At 52.9% G+C, this 25,279-nt stretch overlaps 1 protein-coding gene across 1 annotated transcript; it reads right to left on the bottom strand.

Moving 5' to 3' along the window:
• Positions 1 to 4,931: 4,931 nt before the first annotated feature.
• LOC141726555 (hydrocephalus-inducing protein homolog) lies at positions 4,932 to 25,068 on the bottom strand. The gene is made up of 10 exons (XM_074531482.1): positions 25,039 to 25,068; positions 23,110 to 23,244; positions 20,811 to 21,010; positions 18,093 to 18,178; positions 16,576 to 16,780; positions 15,233 to 15,413; positions 11,360 to 11,583; positions 9,366 to 9,433; positions 6,987 to 7,219; positions 4,932 to 5,140 (listed from the first exon to the last, which is right to left on the bottom strand). Exons 1-10 carry the CDS (start codon positions 25,066 to 25,068, stop codon positions 5,036 to 5,038), a joined length of 1,467 nt encoding a protein of 488 aa, XP_074387583.1. The 3' UTR covers positions 4,932 to 5,035.
• Positions 25,069 to 25,279: the final 211 nt, after the last annotated feature.

The following is a 25,279-nucleotide window of genomic DNA, read 5'->3' as shown; positions in this document are numbered from 1 at the left end:
CTCTCCTGGCTGCAGCACACCTGGCAGTGGCAGGATACTGAAAGCCTGGACGGAAGACAGGAGAGACTGAGGTGTTGAGCATGGAAATGGAGGCAGAAGAGCATCTTGGAGCAAAGTGCAGCTGTAGCCAGAGGGGCCTATTCCCCAAACAGTGCCAGAATCACCCTCACCTCATCCTGCATCCATGCCATTTGGCCAGTGCAGGGACCAGGGGAAAATCTTCTCCCATACTCATGGGTCAATGCATTAATTAGTACATGACATGAAACTGAACTAGGATGGCTCCTGGCAGTAGAAATTCTCTCTGATGCCCAAGTTGCCTTTAAAAAGTTTCAAAACTTCCTGCTTTTAGAAAAGGAGGAGACTCAGAGTGAGAGCTCTTGGAGCTGAGGGGAAGGAGTCCAGCCCAGCTCATCTGACTCCTGAGGCTCTTCCCCTCTCTCTCTGATTTAAATGCTTCTTTCTCAAGGTGCTACAGCAAAAGCTCCTGCAAAACTTTCCTGTGGAGCACCTGAGGAGTTCCAGGGGGAGCAGTGCCCTCCACAGGTACCGCACAGCGTCCTTGGGCAGCCCTACAACGTGTCCTGCACGGCCTCTCCAACAAGCAGCTGCTCCAGCAGCACTTTGTGATGGGCCTGCAGGGATGGGAGGCCCCTCTGTGGCCAATGCTGAGGGCCCCCAGTGGCACTGGCAGCTCCAGCCCTGCTTGCCACACTGACAATGGGCAAGGGAGACAGATTCCCTCTTGCCTTCTCCGCTCCCAGGAGAGTGTGAGCCACATCCAGGGAGCATCTGAATCCCTCCAAGCCTCGAGGGAGGCGAGGGTGCTCAGCAGTTGGTGCTGGCACCCAAAAAACAAGCCATTTTCTATGCTAGCAAGAAGAGACAGCCCCCTGCAAAGTCTCCCTTTGTCAGACAGCTCCAGGGCCAGCAGTGCAATAGCAGCTCTGGGTGAAAGCAGAGCCCTGCAAACAGGGAGTCTGGCTGCCTTGGGAAGAGGCTCCATGGAGATCAGGATCATCCCAGCTTGCTCTGGGAGGGAAGCTGGAGGTGTTACCATGATGATGCAGAGAAAAGCCTCATCTTACATGGGGAAGGAAACAAGGCAAAAAATCCCACACTCAGCACAGGCCTGTAGGATCTGAGTCAGCTTCTCCAAGGAAAACTCTCCTATTTTTCCCTCCCCCTCCGCCCATGTCCAGCCACTGGCCCTGCTGCCCAGCCCACTGTCAGGGCACAGCACAGCAGGGCAGCAAAAAGGGAGCTCAGCATGAGCAGGACCTGGTGCTGGCAGGCTGGGGAGGCAAAGCAAGCAGTAGGTGTACAAGAAAATCTATCTCTGCTCCTGAAGAGTGGGTAAAATCCTGCACTTCTTTCAGGGCTCTGGCTGCCTCCACCTTTCCAGTCCTGAAGTGCCTCCATTGAGTTGCCGGGCAATCCAGACTGGTTCTCCTCTCCTTTGGTGGCTGGGGTTTGAATTTAGGTGGGTGGAGCTCATCTCTGGAAAATAAATAACTATGAACAGGGACCTGCAGTGGGAGGGAGGGAGGGAGGGACACCTGCACGAGCAGCTCCTGGCCAGGATGCAGCCCCTGGGTGGGTGCTGGCACGTTGAACTGAGAAATGGTTTGATCCAGCCCTTCCCAATCCAGGCTGGGGCAGGTCTGTTCTAAAGGCAGCCCAGGGATGGCACTGAGGTGCTGCAGCAGCTGCAACTGCTTGCACTGAGCAACTACAAAGGACAGGCATTAACACCCAGTGGGGATGCAAAAAGCACAGTGGGAGAGGAAAAGACAGAGAAGGCAGCAAAAAGGTGACATTTGAGACACCGAGGGGCAGACCCAGCCAGTGCCCAGCTAGCACAGCCCACCCAGTGCCCAAGGCCAGAAACTCTGCAGCTCCACCAGGGATTTATCAGGAATGTTCCCCTGACACCGCTGGGGGCTTGGTTGACATTTTCCAACACGCCCAGGTGACTCAGGTCGCATTCCCCATCCATCCATCGTTCAATCCATACATACACAGGCTGTGGTGCTGGGATCCTGCCAAGCTCTGCCAGCCTTGGGCTTGGGGAGAATTCTGCCAGCCGTCCTGAGCTCCGTAATTGTGCTCTCTGTTCCAGGAAGCAAGCAAGAAAGATTTTAAAATCCCCAAAACAAACCACAACAGACAAACCTAAAAAACCTTCAACAGCTCAACCCTGCTCAAGTTATTTCTTTAGGGACAGCTACCACTCTCCAGCTGAAATGCTGGGCTTTTGGGAAAAAAGAAAATTACATGTTGACCTCCAAATCGAAAAGGATTAAGGTTAGAGAACCTTTCAAACTAAAAATTATTGGCCCAAAGCTTTTATCTTTGCAAGAAATCTCTAGGTAAGACCAGCCTGACAGTTAAACAACTGGTTCTTCTGGTGGGGAGAAACCCTCCTCTTTAAGGGAAGCAGCCTGATAGTTAAAAGCAACTGTTTGGTCAAACTTCAGGCTCCCTGGCACAGCCTGCATTGCCTGTCCTTCCTGTTCACTGATTTACAGGCAGTGCCACGATGGCCCAGGTTCAGATGTTTGGTGCCATCCAAGGAATTTGGCATTGCCATTTCCATGTTTTAATCGAAGTTTCAATGCTTTCAACCAGTCTTCAAATGCCAGCTTTCCTTTCTTTTACAGAAAGCTCAAGGTTCCTGGAAGACTTCTGACATCCTCTTTTGTGCTCAGAGAGATGACATTTTCAAACAGATGTTTCCAAAGTTAACAGCATTTGAAAGAATAATGAACTCAAATGCCCCTGGATTCCAGCTTAGCCCAGCTCCATTCTGTGTCAGACACTGAGATTCCCACCTCTAAGGCAGGAGCTGTTTGTGCCCCCCATCCCTCCTGTCCTTCTTCCCAGCAGCCTGTGCCTGTTTTCCCCGGCAGAATCCCTGTCCCTGTGCACCCTGCCAGGAGCAGCTGCACACAGGCTCACATCTCCCCTTGCCCTCACCAGGGGGTTTCTCTCATCCCCGAACACGCCGATGAGAACGTCGGTGCGATGAGTGCCCAGGGCCTGCACTGCCACCACAACTGGGATCTCTGCTGTGCTCTGGGGCTGCACAATCCCACAGGGCTTGGGGCTGGAGTAGAGCACAGCAGAGTCCTCCTTGCGTTTCTGGAAGGGACACAATGAAATGCAGCTTCAGAGGGACCTCTCAAGAAACTTTAGGCTCCTTAACATCCACCACAATAGCAACTTACACACACCTTTAAAACTCCCCAGGACAAAGGTCAAAGGCACAAACAAGATGCAAGAATTGTAGGCTTAGCACTCCCAGGGCATCCTGCAAGGAGGCTGCCAGCACAGGCACTGGTGTCTGTGGGTGCAGCAGCTTTTCACAACCCTCTAAGATCTCCCACAGGAAAATACCCTGAGGACTAGAACATCAGCTGTTTCCTCAGGAGCTTAAACTGCCTCCTAAAGTTTACAGTTGGGTAGGATCCTGTTCTCAGCAGATCTTTAAGACTAAATAGAAACCAGCAAGGTCTTATCCAAACCCTTTTTTCCCCTAATAATCTCCTCAGGAATATTTGACAGGAGGAGGTGGATGTGATGCCAAACCTGGGGAATAAGCCCGTAGCAGCCAGGAAGGTGGCTGGGATTCCTAATGAGGATCTTCCTCTCATAGGGCACCTTCAGGTGGCACTCATCACACAGCAGCACTGGGGAGGACACTTGGAGCTCAGGAACAAGACATCTGGGCAAAGAGATGACCCCAGAACAATCAGAGATACTGAGAGAATGGAGAATGCTTACCCCCACAGATTGTGAAATGGAGCAGAACACATTGGTCACTGTCAAATGCACATTGAAGAGCCCTACAGGGATAAATTGCCTTCTACCTCTTCCCACTCCAACATGTCTTGTCAAGGAGGGGCAAACCCTGAGAGGCAGCACCCAGAGGCTGCCAAGTGCCCCAGGCAGAGCACTTTGCCCCGCAGCTGCCTCAGCTCCTCCTTTACCCAAGAAGGCTTGCAAGGACTCCTGGAACAGTCCCAGTGACCCACGAGCTCGGGGGGAGCCTTCCCAACAAGGATCAGTGCTCGCTAAGGCTCAAGGAACACACAGCTCCAGTGTCTCAGTAAAAATGACTCAACAAGGATCAGTGCTCCCTAAGGCTCAAGGAACACACAGCTCCCATGTCTCAGTAAAAATGACTCCCTTCTCTGCCATGGTACTGTTGCCCTGCCTGAGAACTCAGCTCTTTGCCCCAGCCCTGGAGGGCACGAGACAGCAGCTGCCCCACAGAGGGGCTGATCAGCCCCTGCCAGGCCCTGCAGCTCCCTGGCTCCTTCACTGCACAGCTTCAGGCACTGCCTGGCCCCAGCTCCACCTGCTGTACACAATGGCAGCCCAGGCACTGCCTGGATGGCTCTGCCTGGCACAGGGAACAGCACCAGGGAGCTGCATCCCTCTGGGCATCACACTGACACCCACAGCAGCACAGCAGCATGGAATTCTGCTGCAGCAACAACGACTTTTGCTCTCAACTCTGACAACATTAAAGCTCAAAACAGGAAGCACAGGGAAGGACAAAAACTGGAGCTGACCTGCCACATCAAGGGCTGCTTTGTCCTTGTCAGACCTTGCCCTCCCAACTCTTGCTGGGAGACACTTCCCCCCTGCCATGTGCCCTCATGGACAGAGCCAGAGCCTGACTCTCAGCAGCTGCTTGGTGTGGCCCAAACCAGTGCACGGTGCTCACAACCAGCACAACTCCACCTCTTGCAGCCAGAAGGAGAGGAGGCCCTCGGGAAATTTGTTCCACCTCAAGCACCAAAAACAAGGCCAATCAATGATATCTTTCCTGGTGCCTTTAGAAGAGGGCCCAGGACCGTGCTGGGCTGTGAGCAAACGTGCTTTTCACCACGGGCTGCTGCCCAAGCACTGCTGTTCTCGTGTCCAGCTGGCACAACATGAGGGCATTCAGCAGCACTTCTCCTTGGCAGCTGCAGCCAGCACAGCCTGGGCAAGGCAGTGCCTGGGGGAGGCCAGGCAAGGGCTGCTACCTGGCTGTGATGATCAGGGCTGCCACTCCCTTGCCAATACCCTCCAGGTCCACCAGCAATCTCCGGTAGAACTCCATCACCGTGTTGGAGCACAGCGTCACCTGGTGGAAGAGAAGAACAGTCAATTCTTCCTTCCAAAAGCTCATTATCCACGGGTGATATCCTCCAGTTCCTGAGGGAGGATTTCGCCTTAATTCTTCTGCTGCTTCATGTGTAGAGCACAGCCTCAGAGTAACAAAAGCCTTCTGCCAATACCAGATTTGTTAAACACACCTTCTTTCAGGGCACAGGTCAGCTACATTAAAACATTAGACTACAGCTCCATGCACCACTGCATTCAAATTAAGGGGCAAATTTCTCATCTGACTACAAAGACATCCATGCAGAGGAAATCTGACTTGACCACAATGAGTTCAGCTTTACAGCAGGAGGCTGAGGGCAAAGTGTGGCCCAGCAGGTGCTGGGCAGTTCATGGCTGACCTGGGAGCCCGAGCCCGGGCTGGCTCTGAGAACTCCGGCCCCACACCAGGAGTGGGGAACTGCGCCAGGGTGGGCATTGACCAGAGGCAGAACCCTCAGAACTGCCCCAGGGTGGGCATTGACCAGAGGCAGAACCCTAAGAGCAAGAACTGCGCCAGGGTGGGCATTGACCAGAGGCAGAACCCTCAGAACTGCCCCAGGGTGGGCATTGACCACAGGCAGAACCCTCAGAACTACCCCAGGGTGGGCATTGACCAGAAGCAGAACCCTCAGAACTGCCCCAGGGTGGGCATTGACCAGAGGCAGAACCCTCAGCACTGCCCCAGGGTGGGCAATGACCAGAGGCAGAACCCTCAGCACTGCCCCAGGGTGGGCACTGACCAGAGGCAGAACCCTCAGAACTGCCCCAGGGTGGGCAATGACCAGAGGCAGAACCCGCAGAACTGTCCCAGGGTGGGCACTGACCAGAGGCAGAGCCCTCAGAGCCTCTTGCTCTACACTGCAAGAGACAAGCCACCACAGGGACCAAGCAGAGGAGAAAGGAGAAGGATCTCTGTCTTGAAGTTCCACAAGAAAGGGTTTTATTCCATGCAAAAGGATCAGAGCCAAAAGAGCCCTGCACACTCCTGTGTAAGGAATTTTGTACAGACACAAAGCAGGGGGTGGATACAAACAGCAAACCAAAAGGGAATCCTCAGGGGAGCACTGAGGGGATTACATCAAGTGTCTGGAGCCACTTTGGGTAAGAGGGTGGGGAGGATGGCTCACATGGGCCAATGGGGCCTCCAGGAATAGGGGAATTCCAAAGGGGTGTTGCAGACAGGGATTGGCTCCAGGTTAAATTGGCAAAAAATGTTGGGGAACAAAAGGGGCTGGGTTTGACAGCAGGGAAAGAGCTGGAACAAGGGGCAGGGAATGGCATGAGGGACAGTTTTGAGGGAGGGTAAAACCCAGGGGTAAACCAACTCGGGGAGAACACGGGGTACCAGAGAACAAACCACTTAAAAAGGAATCAATACAATAAATTTGAACCGCTACACATGGCTGCTGATTTTTTGTCTCCACTGGAGCTTCCTGCAGTGAACACAAATCATTCTGCTCCCCAGGAAAGGGGAAAATGAGACCAAGAAGAAAAGCTCACTGCTTGATACAATGACAGCTCTCTAACAGCCACCTTCTGCCCTCATCCTTGCTCTGCCCCATTGCAATCAAATCAATTGCTCTCAAAAACACAAGAATGGCTTCAGGCCTTGACCATAAGGTCTGTGAGCTCAGCATATGATTTTGGAAAACAAACAGTGCTCCTTGAGGAACATCCCGAGTAAGCCAGCTAGCAGAGGCCTCCCAGCAGTGCAGATCTCTCAGTGCCAGGATGCTCCAAGCTGGCACCAGAGCTAAAGCCCTCCCACCCGGCAGTGCATCTCCAGCCCTGGTGCTGCAGCGGCTGTGGCCGGGCTCTTGTCGTACCTCGATGTCCTGGTGTCCCTGGGGGAGGATGGTGCCTTGGCTGGGATTGATGGTGAACTCTCTGGGCTCCACATAGAAATGGATTCCCTTGCTCCAGGCCGGGTCGGTGTCCCTGCGGATCTGATCCACGCTGTCCACAGCCGGCTGCGTGCCATCGTCCGACATGCAGAGCTGGAACGTCAGGGGCACCGCGGAGCTGTTGGTGAGGCGGCAGCGCTGCGTGTAGGGAAAGCCTGGGCAAGGACACAAATATCCATTCAGGCACCCAGCAGGGCGTGACCCTGGGGGCAATATCCTGGCAGAATCAAAGTGGGATTGGAGTTGAGCTCTTTATTATCTGAACTACAGCTCACCCAGAAGCTGCATGAGGAATTAATCGTCACTTAGTTCCCTTTGACACAGATTCCAGACTGCAGCCTTGAAAATGCCCACTCCTAGCCCTGCTGAACACTGCAAGCTTCTCTCTTTGTGATGGGGACGAGCTCCCTCACCTGCCCCAAACCAGCACCAGTTCTCTCTCAGTGATGAGTGTGCACCCAGACCCAGCATTTACTCTGAGAATTCAAGCTGTCCAATTCCCTGCTCAGCCTGCCAACACTCCCACCTTTTTCAAGACATATAAACAGTGAGTTGTCAGTGAGTAGAAGCTACAGCAAAAGAAAGTGAGGATGGAATCAGGAACTAGAACGTGATGCAAAGCACCCTAATGCAGCTTCGCTCTGCAGGATCCTTAAGGCATCTCTTGCTTTGGGCCAAACAGCTGAGCACGTGACAGCTCAGAGCCCCCTCAACTGGGGCACAGCCAAGCCTTGCTTTGAGATTAGCAATTAGGAACCAGGTCCCACCTCACCCAACAAACAGGGACATCATGCTACCATGCTGCTCACTGAGAGTGCTGCCTGCAAGGGTTTACCCCACTTTGGCTCTGAGATTTGCTTTCCATCCTGCAAAGCCAGAGATACAGACACTCATGGTGGGGATGTCCTGCAGAGCGCACAGAGCAGCCACAGCCTGCTCTGCACTGCACATCTGGCTGGGCTGGCCAGCTCTGTGGGGAGGAGACTTCTCCCCAGGCCTGCTCACCAAGAGCATCTGGGACACAGATGGGGAGAAAAAACAACTGCAGCTGCAGCCCAGAGCTTCTCTGTGCCCATCCAAGTGACCGCTGCCAGCTCCAGCAGGGACTCCAGCAGGGAGGCAAGAGAGGCACAAAAAGGACAAACCCAGATGTCAAAACCTCCAACGAGACTGAGGCCAGCACATGCAGACAACAGTCAACAGTTACAAAGAAGCAAAGATACAACAGCTGCCTTCAGCCTAAGAGCCCTTAGGAATGAAATTGGATTCAGCTAGATGAATCTCCTGCTTCAGAACCATATTTCCATCTCTTGCCTTTCTTGTTTCATTCCTTCCAAAATCAACTTGACAAGCGCCTCCGTGGTGATGCAGGCTGGGGAAGAAGCAGCTCAAAAAAGGCAATGACTTTCCTTCAGAAGTTCATAACTTCATTGCTCTGGCTTTAGGCTTGGCAGTGAATGTTGCCCTCGGTCTGGGAAGGGGGATTGGGGTTCTGGGGGGTTTTGGCCCCGGGCTGGGCTTTTCCCTTGGGGGTTTTTGGGAGTTGTGGCTTGATGCTGTGGGCGGCTGTGCAGTGGGAGCGGAGGCTGGGCAGGGAGCGGAGCTTCCCTTCCACTTGGGGATCGCAGCTCGGCCGCTGCTGCTGCGGGAGGTTTGTGCTTGGCCCAGGGCTGCCCTGGCTGCAGCTCAGCGCTGGCACCGACCCTGCCTGCCTGCCCCGCTGCTGCTGCTGCTGCTGGGCACTGCCCACATACCCCTGCCCTCTGGGGCTCTGCAAAAGGAGCATTTCCTCCTTCCCTTCCCTTCCCGCACCGGCTGGGGGGAATCACTGCCCTGCCAGAGCCCACAGCTCCTCCTGCTGTGACCAGAACTCCACCAAAGGGGAAAAACAGGACTTGGCATCTGGGAAATGTCTGTTCTTGCCTTCTTGTGTGTGCTCTCCTGAGATAGTCTAGCAAAGAACTGTTATTTCTTTTCCCACAGTTTTTCCTGGGACCCCTGTCATTTCAAAGGGATAAGCATTTGGAGGGAGGGGCTCATCTTTCCATTGCAGGAAGATTCCCACCTTCCTTGGCAGACATCTGTCTTTTAAAGCAGCACAGAGACACCAGAAAATACTGCCTTTCTATTCCTTGCTTCCATTGGATCTCACAATGGCAAAATGCCCCCTGAGGCAGCAGCAGCAGCAGCCCTGCAGTTCACAGCCTGAAGAGGCTGCTGGGGCAGAGCAGGAGTGAGGGATGCTTTTCTGTTGGAAGGCACAGATCCCTGAGGCTGTGTCCCAGCCCAGGGAACACTCACCAAAGGAGATGTCCCCGAAGTCGAGCTCAGCGAGGTCAAACTGTAAACTCGGTGCACTGACGCTGCCCCTGCAGGCCGAGGACAGAGCAGGCAATGGCTCGGTTAAAGGCATTGCAAAGGTGCGGCTGTCGTGGCTCGGGGGCACAAAACCTGGGCTCAGGGCACCCTGGGCTTCCAACCAACACAGCCCCGTGTGCTCAGCACAGGGCCCTGGGCACAGGAGGCAGCTCAAGCCAAGGGGCAGCAGCCAACAGCCCCTGATGGGCTCCGGGCACAGGGCAGGCAGGAGAAGCCCCTGGGTTGCTGGGGGTGCCATGAAGGACCCTGAACACACACCCAGACATGGCTCCGTGCCTCAGTTTCCCCATCTGCAATGGCATGGACATCAAGGTGTCCCCACAAACTTCTGTAAGCAGCCCTTCCAGCCACAGCTTCCCTGCTTTGCTCCTTCTGAGCAGCAACTGCTGTTCCCATGGAGGAGCTTTCTCAAGAGAGTTTGACCCACACCATCATTACAGACACTTTTCTGAGACACGAATCCAGGGCATTCCCAAACATCCTCTGAAAAGAGCAGCAACAGTTCTACCCAGGGCACAGATGAATCCTAGAGGAAAGGACCAGCTGGTCAGCAGTGCACCAGCTGGCACAGCCAAGAGCAAGAGCTTCAACAACCAAACTTGGCTGTCCTGAATCAAGCACAGCACCTCACTTGCCCTTCAACTCAGCAGACACACTCCAAAAACCATCAACATCCACTGAAATCAGCACTTGAAGCTGCACAACACTCACCAGTTGATTTCATGGTTGATGCCAATCAGTGCCCACTCTGCCTTTTGGTTCAAAATCAAGAACCAGTGACCTGTGTCCTCTATTGTACTCACAGGACTGCCCCTGGCTCTGCTCTGCACATCTCAACAAGAGACACCTGCCCCTGCTCAAGGAGAAAGCTGCTGATGCAGAAACAGCCCATGGCCACTTTGGGGGAGGGACAGAGGAGAATCAATTATTTGATGGTGAAAGGTTCCCTCTTGATTTCCAAATGAAAAAAGCAGCACTTTTCCTCCAAAAACAAAGGCAGCATCATTGTTTCTCCACTATGGGCACACCTGCTCACCACTTTTCTCTTGCTAAGAAATAACTTCCTTGTTCTTCTTTACCCATCTCCCTTATCTCATTGGCATCATCCAGTGCAGATTGCTTTCATTTCTTCACTGCCTTGAGCCAGTGTCGCCCCAGAGCAGCAGCCCAGCTCCAAAGCTGCAGAGCAGGCAGCACCAGCTCTCCTGCTTCCACTCCATTATCCTGCAGCACATGGCTCAGGCTGGCAGGGACAAGGCCTCACGCTGCTGTGGTGCTGAGCACTGAGCTCTGCCTCCCCTATGATCAGCCCTTCTCCCTTTGGCTGGGCCAGGATTGTCTCTTGCCATGGCACCAGCCCACGGGATGGTGCCCCAGTCCTTGCACAGTTCCTGCTGCACAGTTCCTGACTCCCACATCAGCCCTTTGCTGGCTGTGCAAAGGAGGCACCAGAGCCCTCTGTGCACAGGAGCTGGGGGCACAGCTTGTGCCCCACAGCATGGCCATGAGAGGTGAGCTGAGGCTGCTGCTGCCCATCTGGCATGGAGTATTCACACAAGGTTTTACAAACACTGCTGCTGCTGCAGAATCAGCCAGGCTGGCCCATCTGCAAAGCCCTGGGGGCCTTGCTGGGTGTTCAGGTGGGACATCCCAGAGCAGCTGCTGCCCAAAGCTGATCCATCCCACTGCCTGCCATGGCCCAAGGCACAGGGAGATCCCTGCAGGGAGGAGTCATTCCAGCTCCCAGCTACCACACAGGGCAGGAGGCAGCCTCACACTAAAGCAATGCCAGCAGCAGAGCAGAGATTCACACCTCAGGAAACACCTTTTTTCTCTGCTCCACCCCAAAAGGAGGCAGCTGGGGGATGTCCCAGAGACAGCCACAGATGTGTCCACCCAGCTCCCAGGGTCCTTACTTGATGGTCAGGATGGCAGGCACAGGAGATCCAGCCACACTGAACTGGAACTGCTCCTCAAAGCTCCCCAGCATGGTGGCACTGAAGGAGATCTGCACACTCTGGCTCCCACCTGCTGCAATGATGCCCTCCTCGGGGGCAAACTTGAAACACAAGCCCACGTTGGTAGCTGAAGGGAGACAGGTGAAGGGAGCATCAATAGCTCCTTGGTTCATCAGTTTCACCTGCAGCAGCAAGAAAGCAAAATGGAAATACGTGTGGAATCTTCCCTTCTGGTGAGTTATTGTCTAATGATGCAATGAACACCCAGAAAAGGCAGAAGATGCTTTGTGCTGCTGAATGGCAGAAGTCCAAAGATACAACAGGACAAGTTCGGCCTTTGGGTTTTCATGCAGAGCAGTGGCAACTCCACAGAACTGCAGTCACCCTGGCTTATCCCATGGACACAGAGCAGTGCCCCTCTGCTCAGCAGCACCAAGCGCATTGAGAGCTGGCGCTGAGAGCAACGTGGGCTGATTGCAGCTGCCTAGGGAATCACCCCAGAGCTGCTGCTGCCCCAGTGAGCACAGCTCCAACAGCACCATCTGCTCATTCACCTTTTCCCAGACCATGAAAACAATACATTGAGAATGAGGCATCAGCATCAAAACGTACAGACAGCACCATCTTTTGGTGAGAAAACCCAGCATGTCTTTCCCTTCCACAGCCAAGATTTTGAAAGTGTCTGCCATGGCGCAGTGCCTCATGAAGTTTTTGCAAGCTTGACTCTGCTGGGGGGGAGGCAAATATGTAGAAAAACCCTTTGCTTTATTCCCAGGAACACTTCTCTCTTTCTAGAGCCAGAGATGCACCGAGGCTGAAGTGTGGTGAGGGACTGGTCAGCAAGGGAGAGAACTCCCAAGGATTTCTTGTGATTGCAGCAATAGGCAGAAGACACTTGGCTGGGAGCTGTTGGCAGTGGGCTGAAGCTCAAAGGCAGCCAGTTTGTAGCAGCTGCTTCTGCAGAGCCCAGTGCAAAGGTGCTTTGTGTCTGGCACTGCCACAAAAGCCTCTGAACATGCAGCTTTTTGACCCAGGCTTGGTTTCATGTGCCAAGGGGTGTTTTGGCAGGAAGCCTCTCAGCTGATCCCTAAGGAAGGCTGCCCAAAAGCAGGGACTGGGGCTTCAGGAACAACAGACACACCTTTGTGACCCCCCAGATTTCAGCAGTACATCAAATATTCCCTGCTCACAGCTGCCCAGGTTGGCAGCAAGTCCACAACTGCACCAGGCTTGCTGCTGCCTCAGGAGCCATCAGGATCCATCCCAAGCCCTGCTGCTCACCTCATAGACATGGGGGGTGTTGACAAAAACATTCCCAAGGTTCAGAGTAGGAGAGCTGAGTTCAACCAAGGGTCCTTGGCCTTTCCCTCTGAGCTGCAGGGGCAGCCTGCTCTCACGGCCTGGGGAGAGATGTCCATTGCAGTACAATCATTCCCTCTGCTCCACTGCATTTTCCAGGCTGCCTCAGTGCTAGTCCCCGACTCTGAGCTGAATGCAACCAGCTCCTGATGCTGCAGGAGAAGATATGGACCTTTCTCTTCCCTCAGGACATATCCCCTGAGGCTGACTTGCAATTTCTAACCCATTCCCTGGGCTGCTTTCCAATTTGAGCCACCAGTTTGCGGAGTTTAAAACATTTCTGGTGCCTGTAGTGACAGGTCAAGGAGTAATGGGTAGAAATGGAAAGAAAGGAGATTTAGGTGAAATATTAGGGAAGAAATTTTTCCTGTGAGGGTGGTGAGGCACTGGAGCAGGTTCCCCAGGGATGTTGTGGAGCTTCCAGCCCTGCAAGTGTTCCAAGCCAGGCTGGATGGGGCTTGGAGCTACCTGCTCTAGGGGGAGGTGTCCCTACCCATGGCAGGGGCCTTGGGACTAGATGATCTTTAAGGTCCATTCCATCCTTACCATACTGTGATTCTGTGGTTTCCTTCCCATGCACCTAGAGGAGCTTTGAAATCCATTCAGTGCAGGCACAAAGCTCCTACAGAGTTTGGCAATTCCCAAACTCCCTGGCCCAGGAGCACAGGACTTTGTTGCCCAAGTGCTCCCCTTGTGACACTCAGCACTGTGTTCTATTGGCACAGACTGAGAGCTGCAAGGTGACAACTGGCACACAGGGAGAGCAGCAGCTGCTGGCCAAGGCTGCTCCCTCTACCAACAGCCCGGGCTCAGTGGGGCTCAGCCCCCTCTGCTCTGCTGCTGTCTGGGCACTGGGAGGTGGTCCAGGCTCAGGGAGCCCATTTCTAACTCAGCTCCTGCTTCCTGATGATGATCCATGGCAAATGGAGCCATCCTGCAGGCCAGGGGCCTGCAGGGGCTGAGTGCTTGTTCACTGAAGCTGTTCTGCTCTGGAGCTCTCTGGCCTTTGAGGGAATGCTGGCAAAGCCATGGCATGAAAACCTCTCCCTGCACTGCCTGGGCTGTTCTGGGATCAGTCAGGCACACACAGCATTCTGAGCCCTGGCCTGGCACGGGAGACTCCCTGGCAGCTGCAGGGCCAGGGGGGATGTGCCAGCACTGCCCTGCTGACCAGGGACCCTTCCCAGCACTTCCATGGGAGCCCAGTGGGCTCAGGCTGGCACCATGGCTTCACTGAGGGGGAGAGAGGCAGGGAAAAGGAGCTGCACCTGAGATGCTGCAGTAAGCCACACTTCCATACTCCAGTGCTTCCAGGGGTTTGAAGGTCACCTTGATTTCAGCCGAACAATTCGGCCCGATTTCTCCCTCCTACAGCAGAAAGAGACAGCAAAACATTGCTCTGCAAACTTCACATTGCTTGTTTTCACCACCCTCCTGTAAGCCTTTGTTTAGAGCATCAGTGATGAGTGAACAACACAAGGAGCCAAGGAAACACTTCAAACCCAGCCCAACACAGCTCCCAGTGCTCAGCTGATCAGCTCCCACTCTCCACAATATTCCTGCTGCTCTGACACAAGCTCTTGGGCACATCATGCTGCTGTCAGCTACAGTGGGATGCAACTGCCACTGTGCCCTGCTGGCTCTTGGCCTAAGATGGGCTATAGGAGTAACCAAGAAGAGAACATGATCCCCTTCCTTGGAAATAAAAATATTAGTTTAACCTGTACTGAAAGAAAGCAGAGGCTGGCATATTCTAGGGTTTACTCCAAGATGAGAAGGGATGTTGCACTGTGCACACACCAGGCATTCATCATCTCTCACAATGACAGTACTCAGAATCAAGGCTCTGGATGATGGGAGCATGTGGCAGTTTGCTTGCATCACCAGAAAAGGTAAAGGTTTTCTGTCCCTGTGTGCAGGACAACTCCAAAGGCCCATTTCAGTCTTCCACCCTTGTGTCCAGGCTCACAGATGACGCTGGAAGGGACACTCAGAAATAGTGCAAGGCATGGTTACAGGAAGGGATTGGCATTTTTGTCATTAACCTTGGGCTGAATTTGGCCTCCTTTTGCCAGGGAACAATTGCAAGCTTCAGGTCAGTGTGTGAGCTGGCAGTGCTCCAACAGCCTCTGCTGAGCCCCACGTGTGAGGGGAGCCCCTGCCTACAAGAACTGCTCCCAGGGACACTGACAGGACACACAGGCACTGCCTTGAGCTCGAGCCTGGCAGCAGAGCTGGGCTTTGTCAGGCTCTCAGCCCTGCCTGGAGCCTGCAGGCCACAAATGCTTTCAGCAGCGAGCCCTGCAGCCTCACCAGAAACTCCATGTCCTCCCTGCCAGCACATGGAGCCAGCTGAGGATCTGCCCAGTGACCGCAGCCGGGGAAGGGGTGGGTGTAGGGAGTAGAGTGGGTGGGAGAAGAAGGAGGAGGAGGAAGAGAAGGAGGAAGAGAATGTTCTCAGCTATCACTTACCATTGGCTCAATGAAAAAAATGTCATCAGAGAACAGCATGGGGTCTTCTTGCACCTTTGACATCTTCTCCTGGACCATGCTGCTCAGGAGGGCACTGTGATCTCCCTTCACCTTCTCTGTTTCTTTCTCCTCTGGGAAGTTTTCCTGGGACACCTCTTTGGGCAGCCGCAGCAAACACTGCCTGCAGCCCCAGGGAGAGACAAGGCCAGCAGATGGTTTCATGAGCCACAGATTTGCAGAGAGAAGTGTGAGCGCAGGACAGCAAAGCACTTGGGGGGGAGCAGCAGCAGCTCCCCAGCAAAGGCTGAGCCCAAGCCACGAGGGTCCCTCAGGGATCAGAGGACAACTTGCTGTTCCCTGGCCCAGCAGGGAGTTTCACTCCACACTTGCAAGCTCAGCAGAGGTTTCCAAAGCCAGCATCCCTCCAGAGAACCTCCTGCCTCAAAGCCTCTGCCACAGCTGAGGGAGAATCAACCAGCCATTTCAAGTGGTTTTTCCTCCCACTGAGCTGCTCTGGGGGGCACAGATATATCATAGAGCACTGCAGCATTTCCCTGGCAAGGGGAGACAAAGCTGGCTTGCAGCTACGTGTTAACAGCATCACTCTTTGTTCCTTCCATTTTGGACCTCCCCCGTTCCCTACTCTGCCTTTCACATGAGCATCCCAGAGCACTTCCACAGGAAATTGATGAATTCAGGCACCAAATCCCTTCAGTGACATTCAAGTTTTTATATGCAATATGCATGAAAACAGAGGCTCTGAGAGGGGAAGGAACTTTGTTGTGCAGGAGGGAGACAGGAAACTCCTGGAGAGACCTTTTCATGAGCCAGAGCTTTTTGGATCCCATCCCAGTGCATGGCACTAGAATGTCCTGAGAGGGAAAGGATCCTGCACTATCTTCTCTCACAAAAAATCCTCTCTGCTCTGAGAGCTCAAAACCCCTCTGACAGCAGCACAAGGACACACAACCACCCCGCATGGGAAAGGAGCTTTTGAAGGAACTAAAGGGAATAAAGAGGGTGTATCACCTTTGGAAAGAGGGACTGGCAACTCAGGAAATGTTTAAGGATGTTGCCAGGTCATGTAGAAAGAAGATTAGAGAGAAAAGAGCCCAATTAGGACCTGAGGAAATCCAGTCATCACAATCAACCTTTCCTTCCCAAAATGCCATCCCTGGTTCGAGGATAAATGACCTGGAATGCTGAGTGCTGAGCTCAGCACACCCCAGTGCCAGGCATGGTTTACTTGGCCTAAACCATTGAAAAGCACCAACATCCCCTGAGGCCACATGTTAGCTCAGTCTTGAGCCTGTATCTCACTGAAATGCATCTTTCAAACCAACCTCCTCTTCTCTTCATTCTCTTCTTCCTCAGTAGCAAAAGCCTTCCACTGGAAGTGGGCTGTGATGTTACTCCTGTTTTCAATGAACAGGGTTCTGTGGCTTGACATGGTGGTGAAAGTCTTGTCAAGCTCCACAGAATTTGTGCTCAGCCCAACGTTGACATCTACAGCTTCTCCCTGGAGCTTTGTGTGGATTCTTTCTTCACCTGGAACAAAGCAAAGGGGAGTCTTTGCTCAGCTCACTGGCTGATGGAAGCACAAGGAACAGAGCAAAGCACAGGGCACAGAAGAAAGTGTCCCAGTTTTGCGCTGAAGGAGCAGTTCTGTGGACCACTCCATTGATCACATCCTTCAGCTCTGTGTGTACAGCGTGAGGATGTCCTGGGCACCTCCTAAAACACCTTATTTCTGAGGGTGTTTGTAGAGATTTGGCCCCAAGGTGACAGGATGGACAGGGAGATTGGTCCATGTGCTCCGGTGACCCACTCAGATCACCGGGATTTCTGCATCCAAGTCCTTCAGGTGACAGGGCTGAGGAGCCCTGCTCAGTCCTGCCTTGCCCAGGCTCTCCCCGGGCATCCCAGGAGACTCCTGTCTCTCCTGATCCCTTGGATCTCTTCTTGCTGACCAGCAAATATGCCTGGGGGCAGGTGGGCAGCAAAAGGAGGCCCAGAGGAACAAGTGAAGTGACAGCCCACAGCAGGAGGGGACACAGGTGAGGAAACACAACCAGCCTGGCTCTGCAATGTGACAAACCACTACAGAATGAGCACCATGAAAATCATCTCCCTGTCCAAACCCACAGCCACACCAGTCTTTAAATATTTTATACTGTTCTGATCTGAAAAACCAAGCTAGAGCATTGCAAATCAAATAAGAAAGGGACAAAGGAAAGATTAGTGAGTACAGAGCAGTTTCTACATTAAGACTGGATGGGATCCCTCAGTCTAGAAATCAAATGGGAGATAGATGTGAGAGGTTTGCAACAGCGTGAACAGCCTGGGAAATGGGGAAAAAATGGAAAAATTGTTTTAATTTGTCACAAAAAAGGAACTTGAGGGCCTGAAAATGTTGTTAGACAGAAACTACATCTATGTGTAAGGGCCACATAGAAAAAGGGTCTGTGGCAAGCCAGTGGAGAAGCAGCATATGGGACAGAGGTGTGCAAGAAATCCATTGCATTGCAGAGAGTCTGATGGAGACCTCACCTACAGCACTGCCCAGGAATCAAATAAAACTTCACCCAGGCATAGCCACACCGTAGTGGAGAATCAGAGTTCCTCCTTCCTCCACTCAGCAAGTCCCAGCAAAACAGCAGTCAAAAATCTTTGCCTTTCTCAAGCCCCTAAACACCAAGGAGTTCTCAGTTTGCTTTGGGGTAAAGGTGAACAGGGGAGGCACCTCTGGAGGGAATGCAGGGACGGGACAGAGGGAGCCATGTGCAGAACTGTCCTGTGCCCTGCAGGGCCCAGCACTCACCTGAGCTGCAGCACAGGGCCAGGGAGCCGCAATGGGCACCGCTGGCCAGCGGGTGAAATGCCACTGTCACCTGCACGGTGTCACCAGCGCCCAGAGCTCCTGTGGCCGGCACCACGGAGAAAGGACTGCAACACAGAGAGAGGGGTCAGGCCTGGGGACACCTAGCCATGAGATTCCTGCTGCACTGCAGCTCCCTGCAGCTCCCTTGGCCAAGCAGGGAGCAATCCAAGCACAGGCAGCACAAGAGACAGAACAGACAGGATCACAAACAGCCACTGAGCCACTGCTGACAAGATCCAGCCCTCACAAGATCCTGGGGGGAAAATGACCTCAGCTCCCCACACTCTGCATCCAGCTCTCTGCAATGAGGCCCAAGGCTCCCACTGCCAGCAATCCCATCAGAGAATGCTTTGTGAAAAGCACAGAGAGGCTTCAGAGCTATTTGCATGCACAACTTGACACTGACTGCCTCAGGAATTTCTCTCTTCCTGCTGCCTATAAACCTCATCTCAAGAGATGCAAACGGTAGGGCACTCCCTGTCCTGGGAGATTACAGCCTAGGAATCAGACAGGGAGAAGGAACTTTTCCCTGAAGACCAAGGAATAGTTCCTGTTGAATTGGCAGTGTGCTTCTTTGGTTTATTTTCCCTTGAAAACATCATGATTTAGCCTAAAAAGGGCAACTTTTATAAACATTTCAATGAAAGCTGCTCTAAGAAAAGCAGCAATCAAAACTCGGAAAGAGTGCAAATACAGATTAGAGCAATACAGTGACATGGAAACCCAAAAGGACGATGCCATTTACAGTCTGACGGGTCCAATCCCAGCTAAATGAAGCACCATGAGCAGGAGCACATCAAGGAAGCAGAACCGGAGGTTTCTGTGTGTTTACCAGCAGTGCAGTCTGGGACTCTGGGCTGTCATGCAGGCTGGTAACTGTTTGCTTGGCCCAGCAGAGAAACTCTGTGCAATGTGTTGGAAATAATGATGCAGATGCGTTGCTGCACTTTGGATTTAACAGGAGCTATCAGGATTTAGTCACCAGGTAAACAGCTCTTGCCTGACAAACACAAGACTCTGCTTTGATGCTCAGGGACAGCTCAGGGGAAATGTGCTTCTGCCCAGCAGCTGCTGGGCTTTGTGCCCTTCTACAGCCCCAGTGAGGAAACAAAACTTCCTGGCCTTGGTGCTTTGTTGCCAGTCAATCGGTCACTTCAAATGTGTTCTGGGGACTTTGCTGATGAATGCATCACACACAAAAACAAAGAGAACATCTGGCAAGCTGAACTTTGTTCATGTCAGTAGTAACAGCTGATGAACTTGCTTCAGGTTCTGCTCATTAAGGACCTCTTGCTGTAACTATGGGCTGACCTGTTCCCATTGCCACTGGTGAGAACATCACTGCTGGCTGATGGAGAAGCCTTGGACCAGCAATGTTCATGCGCTGGACGTGAGACTTTGGAGGGAGGGGAGGAAGGACAAGGCCCCAGCAGCCCCAGAGCCAGATCAGTGCTCGTGCTCCTGCATCTGCCCCGGGGCTGATGCCAGCACTGCTGCAGCTCTGCTGGGGCTGGGGGGATCAGGGCCTGCTGGCGGCAAGGCACAGCATTCTGTTCTTAGGCTTTGGCCAGAAATTTCACCGCAATAGAGAAGCTGCCAGTTAGGGGAATCCCTGGCCAGGCTTCAGCACTACCTTCCATTCCCTTCCCTTCCCACTCCTGCCCCATGTTACACGCTCCTGCCTTCAGGTGGCACGATGGGAATAACATTCCATGGATGACTTCAGGGCTTGCCTGAGAAAGAAGGTGTCTTCTTCTTTTCAAATTATCAGGAGAAGAGGACCCAGCCAAGGTCAGGACTCAGCTGTCAGGACTGAAAAACTGAGTGCAAATCAGCCCCCGCATCTCCTCTGTCCCTGGGCTGTACCCACCAGACTCCTCTGTTCCTGCAGTCATCTCTCACACACACCTGGCTCCCCAAGACCCAAAGACACAAGCTCCACAGCTAAACTTAACTCCTCTGAATTTCAGCCAACACCACTAAACTGTTCCCTGAGCCCACAGCTAGAAGAGCTGTCAAGGAGACATCCCTGACACTGTAAGAACCAAAGGAAAATTACTCCTAAGAGATAGGCCTGGAAAGCTAAATTTTGGGCTTTTCTCTGTTAATTGTGAGCTGCTCCTTAAGACACTTCTCATCCTGTTAGATCCATCCTCTCAATGAATCACTACTGCTCCTGACAGGCAGAAAAGATAAGGTATGGAGGGGGTTTTAAAAGGTTGTTTTCTTCTGCTTTTATAACTAGGTCCATTGACATGTTTGTTTTCTTGTATGGCACCTAAAGACAGGTCCATGTCTCCCAATGGCACCTTGCAATCCCCAGACACTGCTCTTGCTTTGAGCAGTGTGTTTGCTCAGATGATTTCCAGAGGTCCCCTCCAGGACCACTGCAAAGCCACGTGCCTGTGGCCTCCCAGAGAATGTCTCTGCTTGGCTGACAGTGCTGAGGAAGCGTTTCAGAAGCTGCCTGTGCTCAGCAGGGTGCAAGCCATCTCCCAACATGTTCTAGCAGCTTCCAGGAAATCTGGGACACAGAAAGCTCCAAGGCCAATGAAAGCAAGAGCAGATGCCTTCCATCCTGCTCACTCCCAGACAGGCTACAGGGCAGCAGATCCGATGCTTGGTTCCTCCTGTAGCTCTTTCCCAACTCCACTCTCACCCAAAGATGTTTGCAAAGGGACAGATGAGCTGCCTCACCTCTGGGTGCTCAGCTGGTACCGAGCTGCCCGGGCACCAACATTGCGCACCAGCAGAGTCTGCTGGGTGCTGACCTTGACCGGACACTTGGAGAAGTCCAGCTGGGCAGGGAAGTCCAGCACAGCTCGGGCACCAATGGCCCGAATTGGCACAACGATCCTTTCCCTGGCAGTGAGGCACACCAGCTCGTGGCAATAATCCTGCAGGAAAAGAAACTGGCTCAGCACAGGACATTTAGTGCCATCCCCATGGCAGAAGAAAAACCATTTCCTATACCCCTTCAAGGGCATCAATTTACCTATTGCACCCTCAAATGAACACTAAGTTCTACTACTATGTCACATTTTAAAGGCACCAGTGCACTTTGCAAAATCTGTCTCAGTGGCATTCAGCTCTTGTGTCACTTGGTCATACAGATAACAGCCCTAGGCCACCATCATTTTTACTCTAAACTTTAATGATGTTAAGGAATTCCTAAGCCCCTTCTAAGCAACATGGAGCTGGGGAACACAGGACATTGCTCTTTAGGGTTCTATATTCCCACTGTCTGACAATAGGACAAAGTGTTCAACTGACTCTAAGCAGCAAAAGGAAGAGGAGAAAACAGCTGCACCCAAAGACATCCTGCACCTCTGGCCTGGTGCAGAAACATCAGCTGGCTCACAACTCCCCTCTAACTTTGCCTGTCCAACCAAGTCAGGAGAAGAACAGTGCTAAGAGGTAGCAGGATGCTGTTGGAAAGGGCCTCTCGTTGTTTCCCTGCAAGGCTTCCTCCCTTCCATGCCATGCCCTCAACCCTTCTGTATGAACAAGCCTCCAGATTAGAACATGAACCCTCCAGATCCCAGCACTGAGATCAGACTTGCCAGGGCCTCAGCACTGCTGTTCAAACCTCCTGTCCTGGGTTGACTATATGATGCTTTTATCCCCAATCGTCTCATTCTGTTTATGTTGAATAATAATAAGTTTTGTACCTTTAAGAGTGTTACAGAGAGTGAAGGGGGAGAGAGAAGAAGCGCGCAGTTTTTTTTTTCAGACACTGCACTCACTCCTCCACATTCCTGCTCCTGACTGTGTTGTCTGCGGACAGACAGCGGGACAGAGAGCTCTTCTTTTGCTTTTTAGTTAGTGTTAGCTAGCTGAGGCAAAGAAGTTCCCTGGACTGTTTTTTTTTCCCTTTTCTTTGGACCTCTTGGAACTGCTCTGGACTGAACACCCAGGAGAGCACCGGCAGCTGCAGCTGTGGCCCACCGGGCCGGCCCTGGCCTGCGACAATTCCAGCACTGAGAGACTGATCAGAGACTGAGTGAGCTGCTGCTTGAACCCGGGGTTTTCTCAGTTTGTCATCTCTTTTAGAGTGGCAAGGGGTCTCATTGTTTTGATACTGTTTTGGTCGTATTGTTTAATAAACAGGGGTTTTTTTCCACCTTTCTCCAAGGAGGTATTTTTCTTTCCTCCCGGACCAGTTGAGGGGGGAGGGGCCGATTGGATCTGCTTTTCCCACCGGAGCTCCTTTGGGGGGATTCTTCCCCAAACTTGCTCTAAACCTGGACACCTCCTCACAAAAGCACCTTTGGCACGGAATGGGTGCCAGAGCAAGCACAGGGACAAGCATGAAGACAGAGCCCCAGAAGTGTCGCTGCCATGGGCTCTGGGCTCACAGCTCTGCCTGCAGCTTGTACCTGCCCTGCACCAGCTCCTCCAGGCAGGTGTCCAAGTGCCCTGCAGCTCAGCAACCTCCTGCTGACCAAGGGCACCCAGAGCCCAGTGTGCCTGTGCCAGGCTAGGGTCACGGGCACAGCACATCCTCTGCCCTGGCCCTGCAGCTGTGCCATGCTCACTTGTTCTCTGGGACAGCACAAGTGCAGCTGCAAGGCTGCACAACACAGGGGGTGAAAAAGCACCGGCTTTGCTCCAGCCCAGGGGCAGGCAGGGAAGCTGTTGGCAGTCCACGAAGGAGGAAAGCTCTCTGACCTCTTTGTTCCTCTGGTGTTTTCCATCAGAATGAAACCCCTTCCACTGGACCTAGAGATGGCCCAACATCTATCAACAGCCCTCTGTCATTTTCATCCTGTTTCCTGTGCATCTTCTCTTGGCAATGCTCAGGAATGTGCAGGGAGGGGAAGCAGAGCCTGTCAGGCCTGGCTGCAGTGCCTGCCAGCAGTGCCAAGGTGTGACTGGCTGCAGGTGCCTGCCCACGCCTGGAGCCCAGCTCACAGCATGCAATGGGCTGGAGCCAGAGTGCAGGGCAAACAATGGCTGTGGAGATCATTGTGTGCTTTGGCTCCTCCAGCCTCACCTTGTTCTTGCTGGGGGTGAAGCGGATGCGCACGGGGGCAGAGGCGCCCGGCGGCACGGCACGGTACGCATCGCTGGAGCTCACCAGCTGGAAGTAAGGTGAGCTCTCCATGGAGACCTTCACCACGTGAAGAAACTGCAGCAAAGACATGAAATTATGATTTTGCCACTTGTGGAAACAGAACGAGAGGAGACCTGTCCATGCCCTGCTAACATCCCTCCCTTGCCCCTTTTCCAAAGCACTTTCAGCTGTGCAGGCAAAGGCACATAATTCACAAGGCTGAACTTGAATCCCTTCTCTCTGGCTCCAGCATTTTGGCCAGGGGCAGTAGGGCAGCGCCTGCTGGGAAGGAAGGGCCGAGCAGGTCAGCACCAGCAGGATGGAGACAAAACACCTGAACCAAGTCACCTGCATATTCAACAAGGCCAAAAAACCTGCTGGCTTCTGCCTGCACACAGCCATGAAGTTGTCATGTTCCAGAGGGGGAATGTGCTACCTAAAAGCAAACCAGCCCATTTCTGTGGGGGAAGGAAGAAATTCCCTTCTAGCAGATCAGGTTTGGGTAGGGACCTTCTGGGGATACAGTCAGGCAGGCAGAGCAGCAAGACAGGAGACCAAACACTGTGGTCTTACTGGGAATAAAAGCAAACCTGAAAAGCAAAAAAAGGAATGAACACAGCAAGACAATCCCTAAAACAAGGAGATGGCAAAGAGAATTTAAATGGGCAGTAAAGCAGCTAGGAAGGATCATAAAACCATGAGAACAATCAGCTTGCCAAAAGTAACAGAAACACAGACAGGCGGTGTCTATTGACCATGGGGCTTCAGAGGCATTTTCTGCCTGGAGAAACACAACCAGCACTGACTGACAGTGTGGTTCCAGTATGCAAAGCCAATCTTGGCTCTCCAGGGCTTCCTGCTGCCTGTGCAGGCAAGCTGGGCTGCCGGGCATTCCTGCCTGCAGCCAGCAGGCCAGGTTCTGCCCTCTGGGGCTCACAGACACAGCACACATGCATTTTCTAGCACACTGATATCATCAACCCCTGAGCACCAAAATGCTCTCCAAAAGTCTAAACCAGATGATTTGGACTCCCTCCTGTCTCCTCCCACCAGCCCACTCTTGGCACAAGCCTCACTTGAGAAAATGTTTCCCCGACTGAAATTCAAATGGTCTCAAGTTTTCCTCTTTACAGTGGAACACAACTGACATTTTTCAACTTTTTCCCTCTCAGCTCTCTTGGGAAACTGCAAAACAATCCCAATTTCTTCAGGTGAAGGTGGAAACCTCCAGGAGCACATGGCTTTGGATGTGCTGTGCTTCTGCAAGGGGAAAGCAGAGCACCGTGTTGCTTTTGGAAAAGCTGAGCAGAGCTGGATGAAGCTGAGCAGGAGCCTCAAGTGGCACCTAAAGGCCTCTCACTGCTTCTGCTCCATCACTCTGATTGCAGGGCTCTTTCAGAACACGGTTCCTGCAGGGCCAATGCCATTAATGAGAAGTGATTCCAGCATAAAGTGCAGAAGGCTCAGCCCCTGAGCTCTGACTGTGAGCTGCACAAAGGGAGCCAAACTGGGTCAGAGAGGCAGAGATTCCTACCAGGAGCCAAGATTAACCAAGGACACACCGGGTATGCTATAGAACCAAGGAAAAGACTGAGAGCAGGTAAGAACTATACAGCCCTCAACAACATTCCTGTCAATCCAGAGCTTTCAAGAGAAGGAAACTCCTTTGGGATAGACACCATCAACGCCTGGCCAAAACCAGGGGACAATTCCCAGCACAGGAAGATTTCCACCATCTTGCAGAAGAAGGTGCTGAGACATTTTCTTCTGCATGTGCTGCAGCAGATAACTTGCTTTGCTGTACACTGAGGAAATGACAGCACTCTCCTCTTCCAGCACAGTGTTAAAGCTCTGGGTGCCAGCACTTACCTTGTCCTTATTCATGAGAGACAGCACCATTTCAGAGACCTCCCGAGCGACAAAGTTCTGAAATACCAGCTCTGGTGGGGAAACCCCAAACCAGCTCTGTTTCGGGGCAGCTGACGGCAGCTGGAGAGGAGAGAGAGCAGGGAGAGCTTCAGCTGCTGGGAGGAAGGTTCATGCAGGAGAATCTTCCACTGATCCCCAGTGAAGTACAGACTCTGGGGGAGCACGTCTGCCCAGCCCACAC

This window comes from Zonotrichia albicollis, chromosome 36 (assembly GCF_047830755.1).
Source record: "Zonotrichia albicollis isolate bZonAlb1 chromosome 36, bZonAlb1.hap1, whole genome shotgun sequence".
Taxonomy (NCBI): Eukaryota; Metazoa; Chordata; class Aves; order Passeriformes; family Passerellidae; genus Zonotrichia; species Zonotrichia albicollis.
This window is presented reverse-complemented; position numbering and strand designations above follow the sequence as displayed.

Bases quoted from the DNA above. Each gene is read 5' to 3' on its own strand.
- LOC141726555 (XM_074531482.1), bottom strand. From the start codon at position 25,068: ATGGTGCTGTCTCTCATGAATAAGGACAAG. The intron at 11,584-15,232 runs GTAAGTGATAGC...TTGCTGCTGCAG, and splicing joins TTTTTTTCATTGAGCCAATG to GTGAAACTGATGAACCAAGG. The intron at 5,141-6,986 runs GTACGACAAGAG...CTCTTCCACCAG, and splicing joins AGGGACACCAGGACATCGAG to GTGACGCTGTGCTCCAACAC.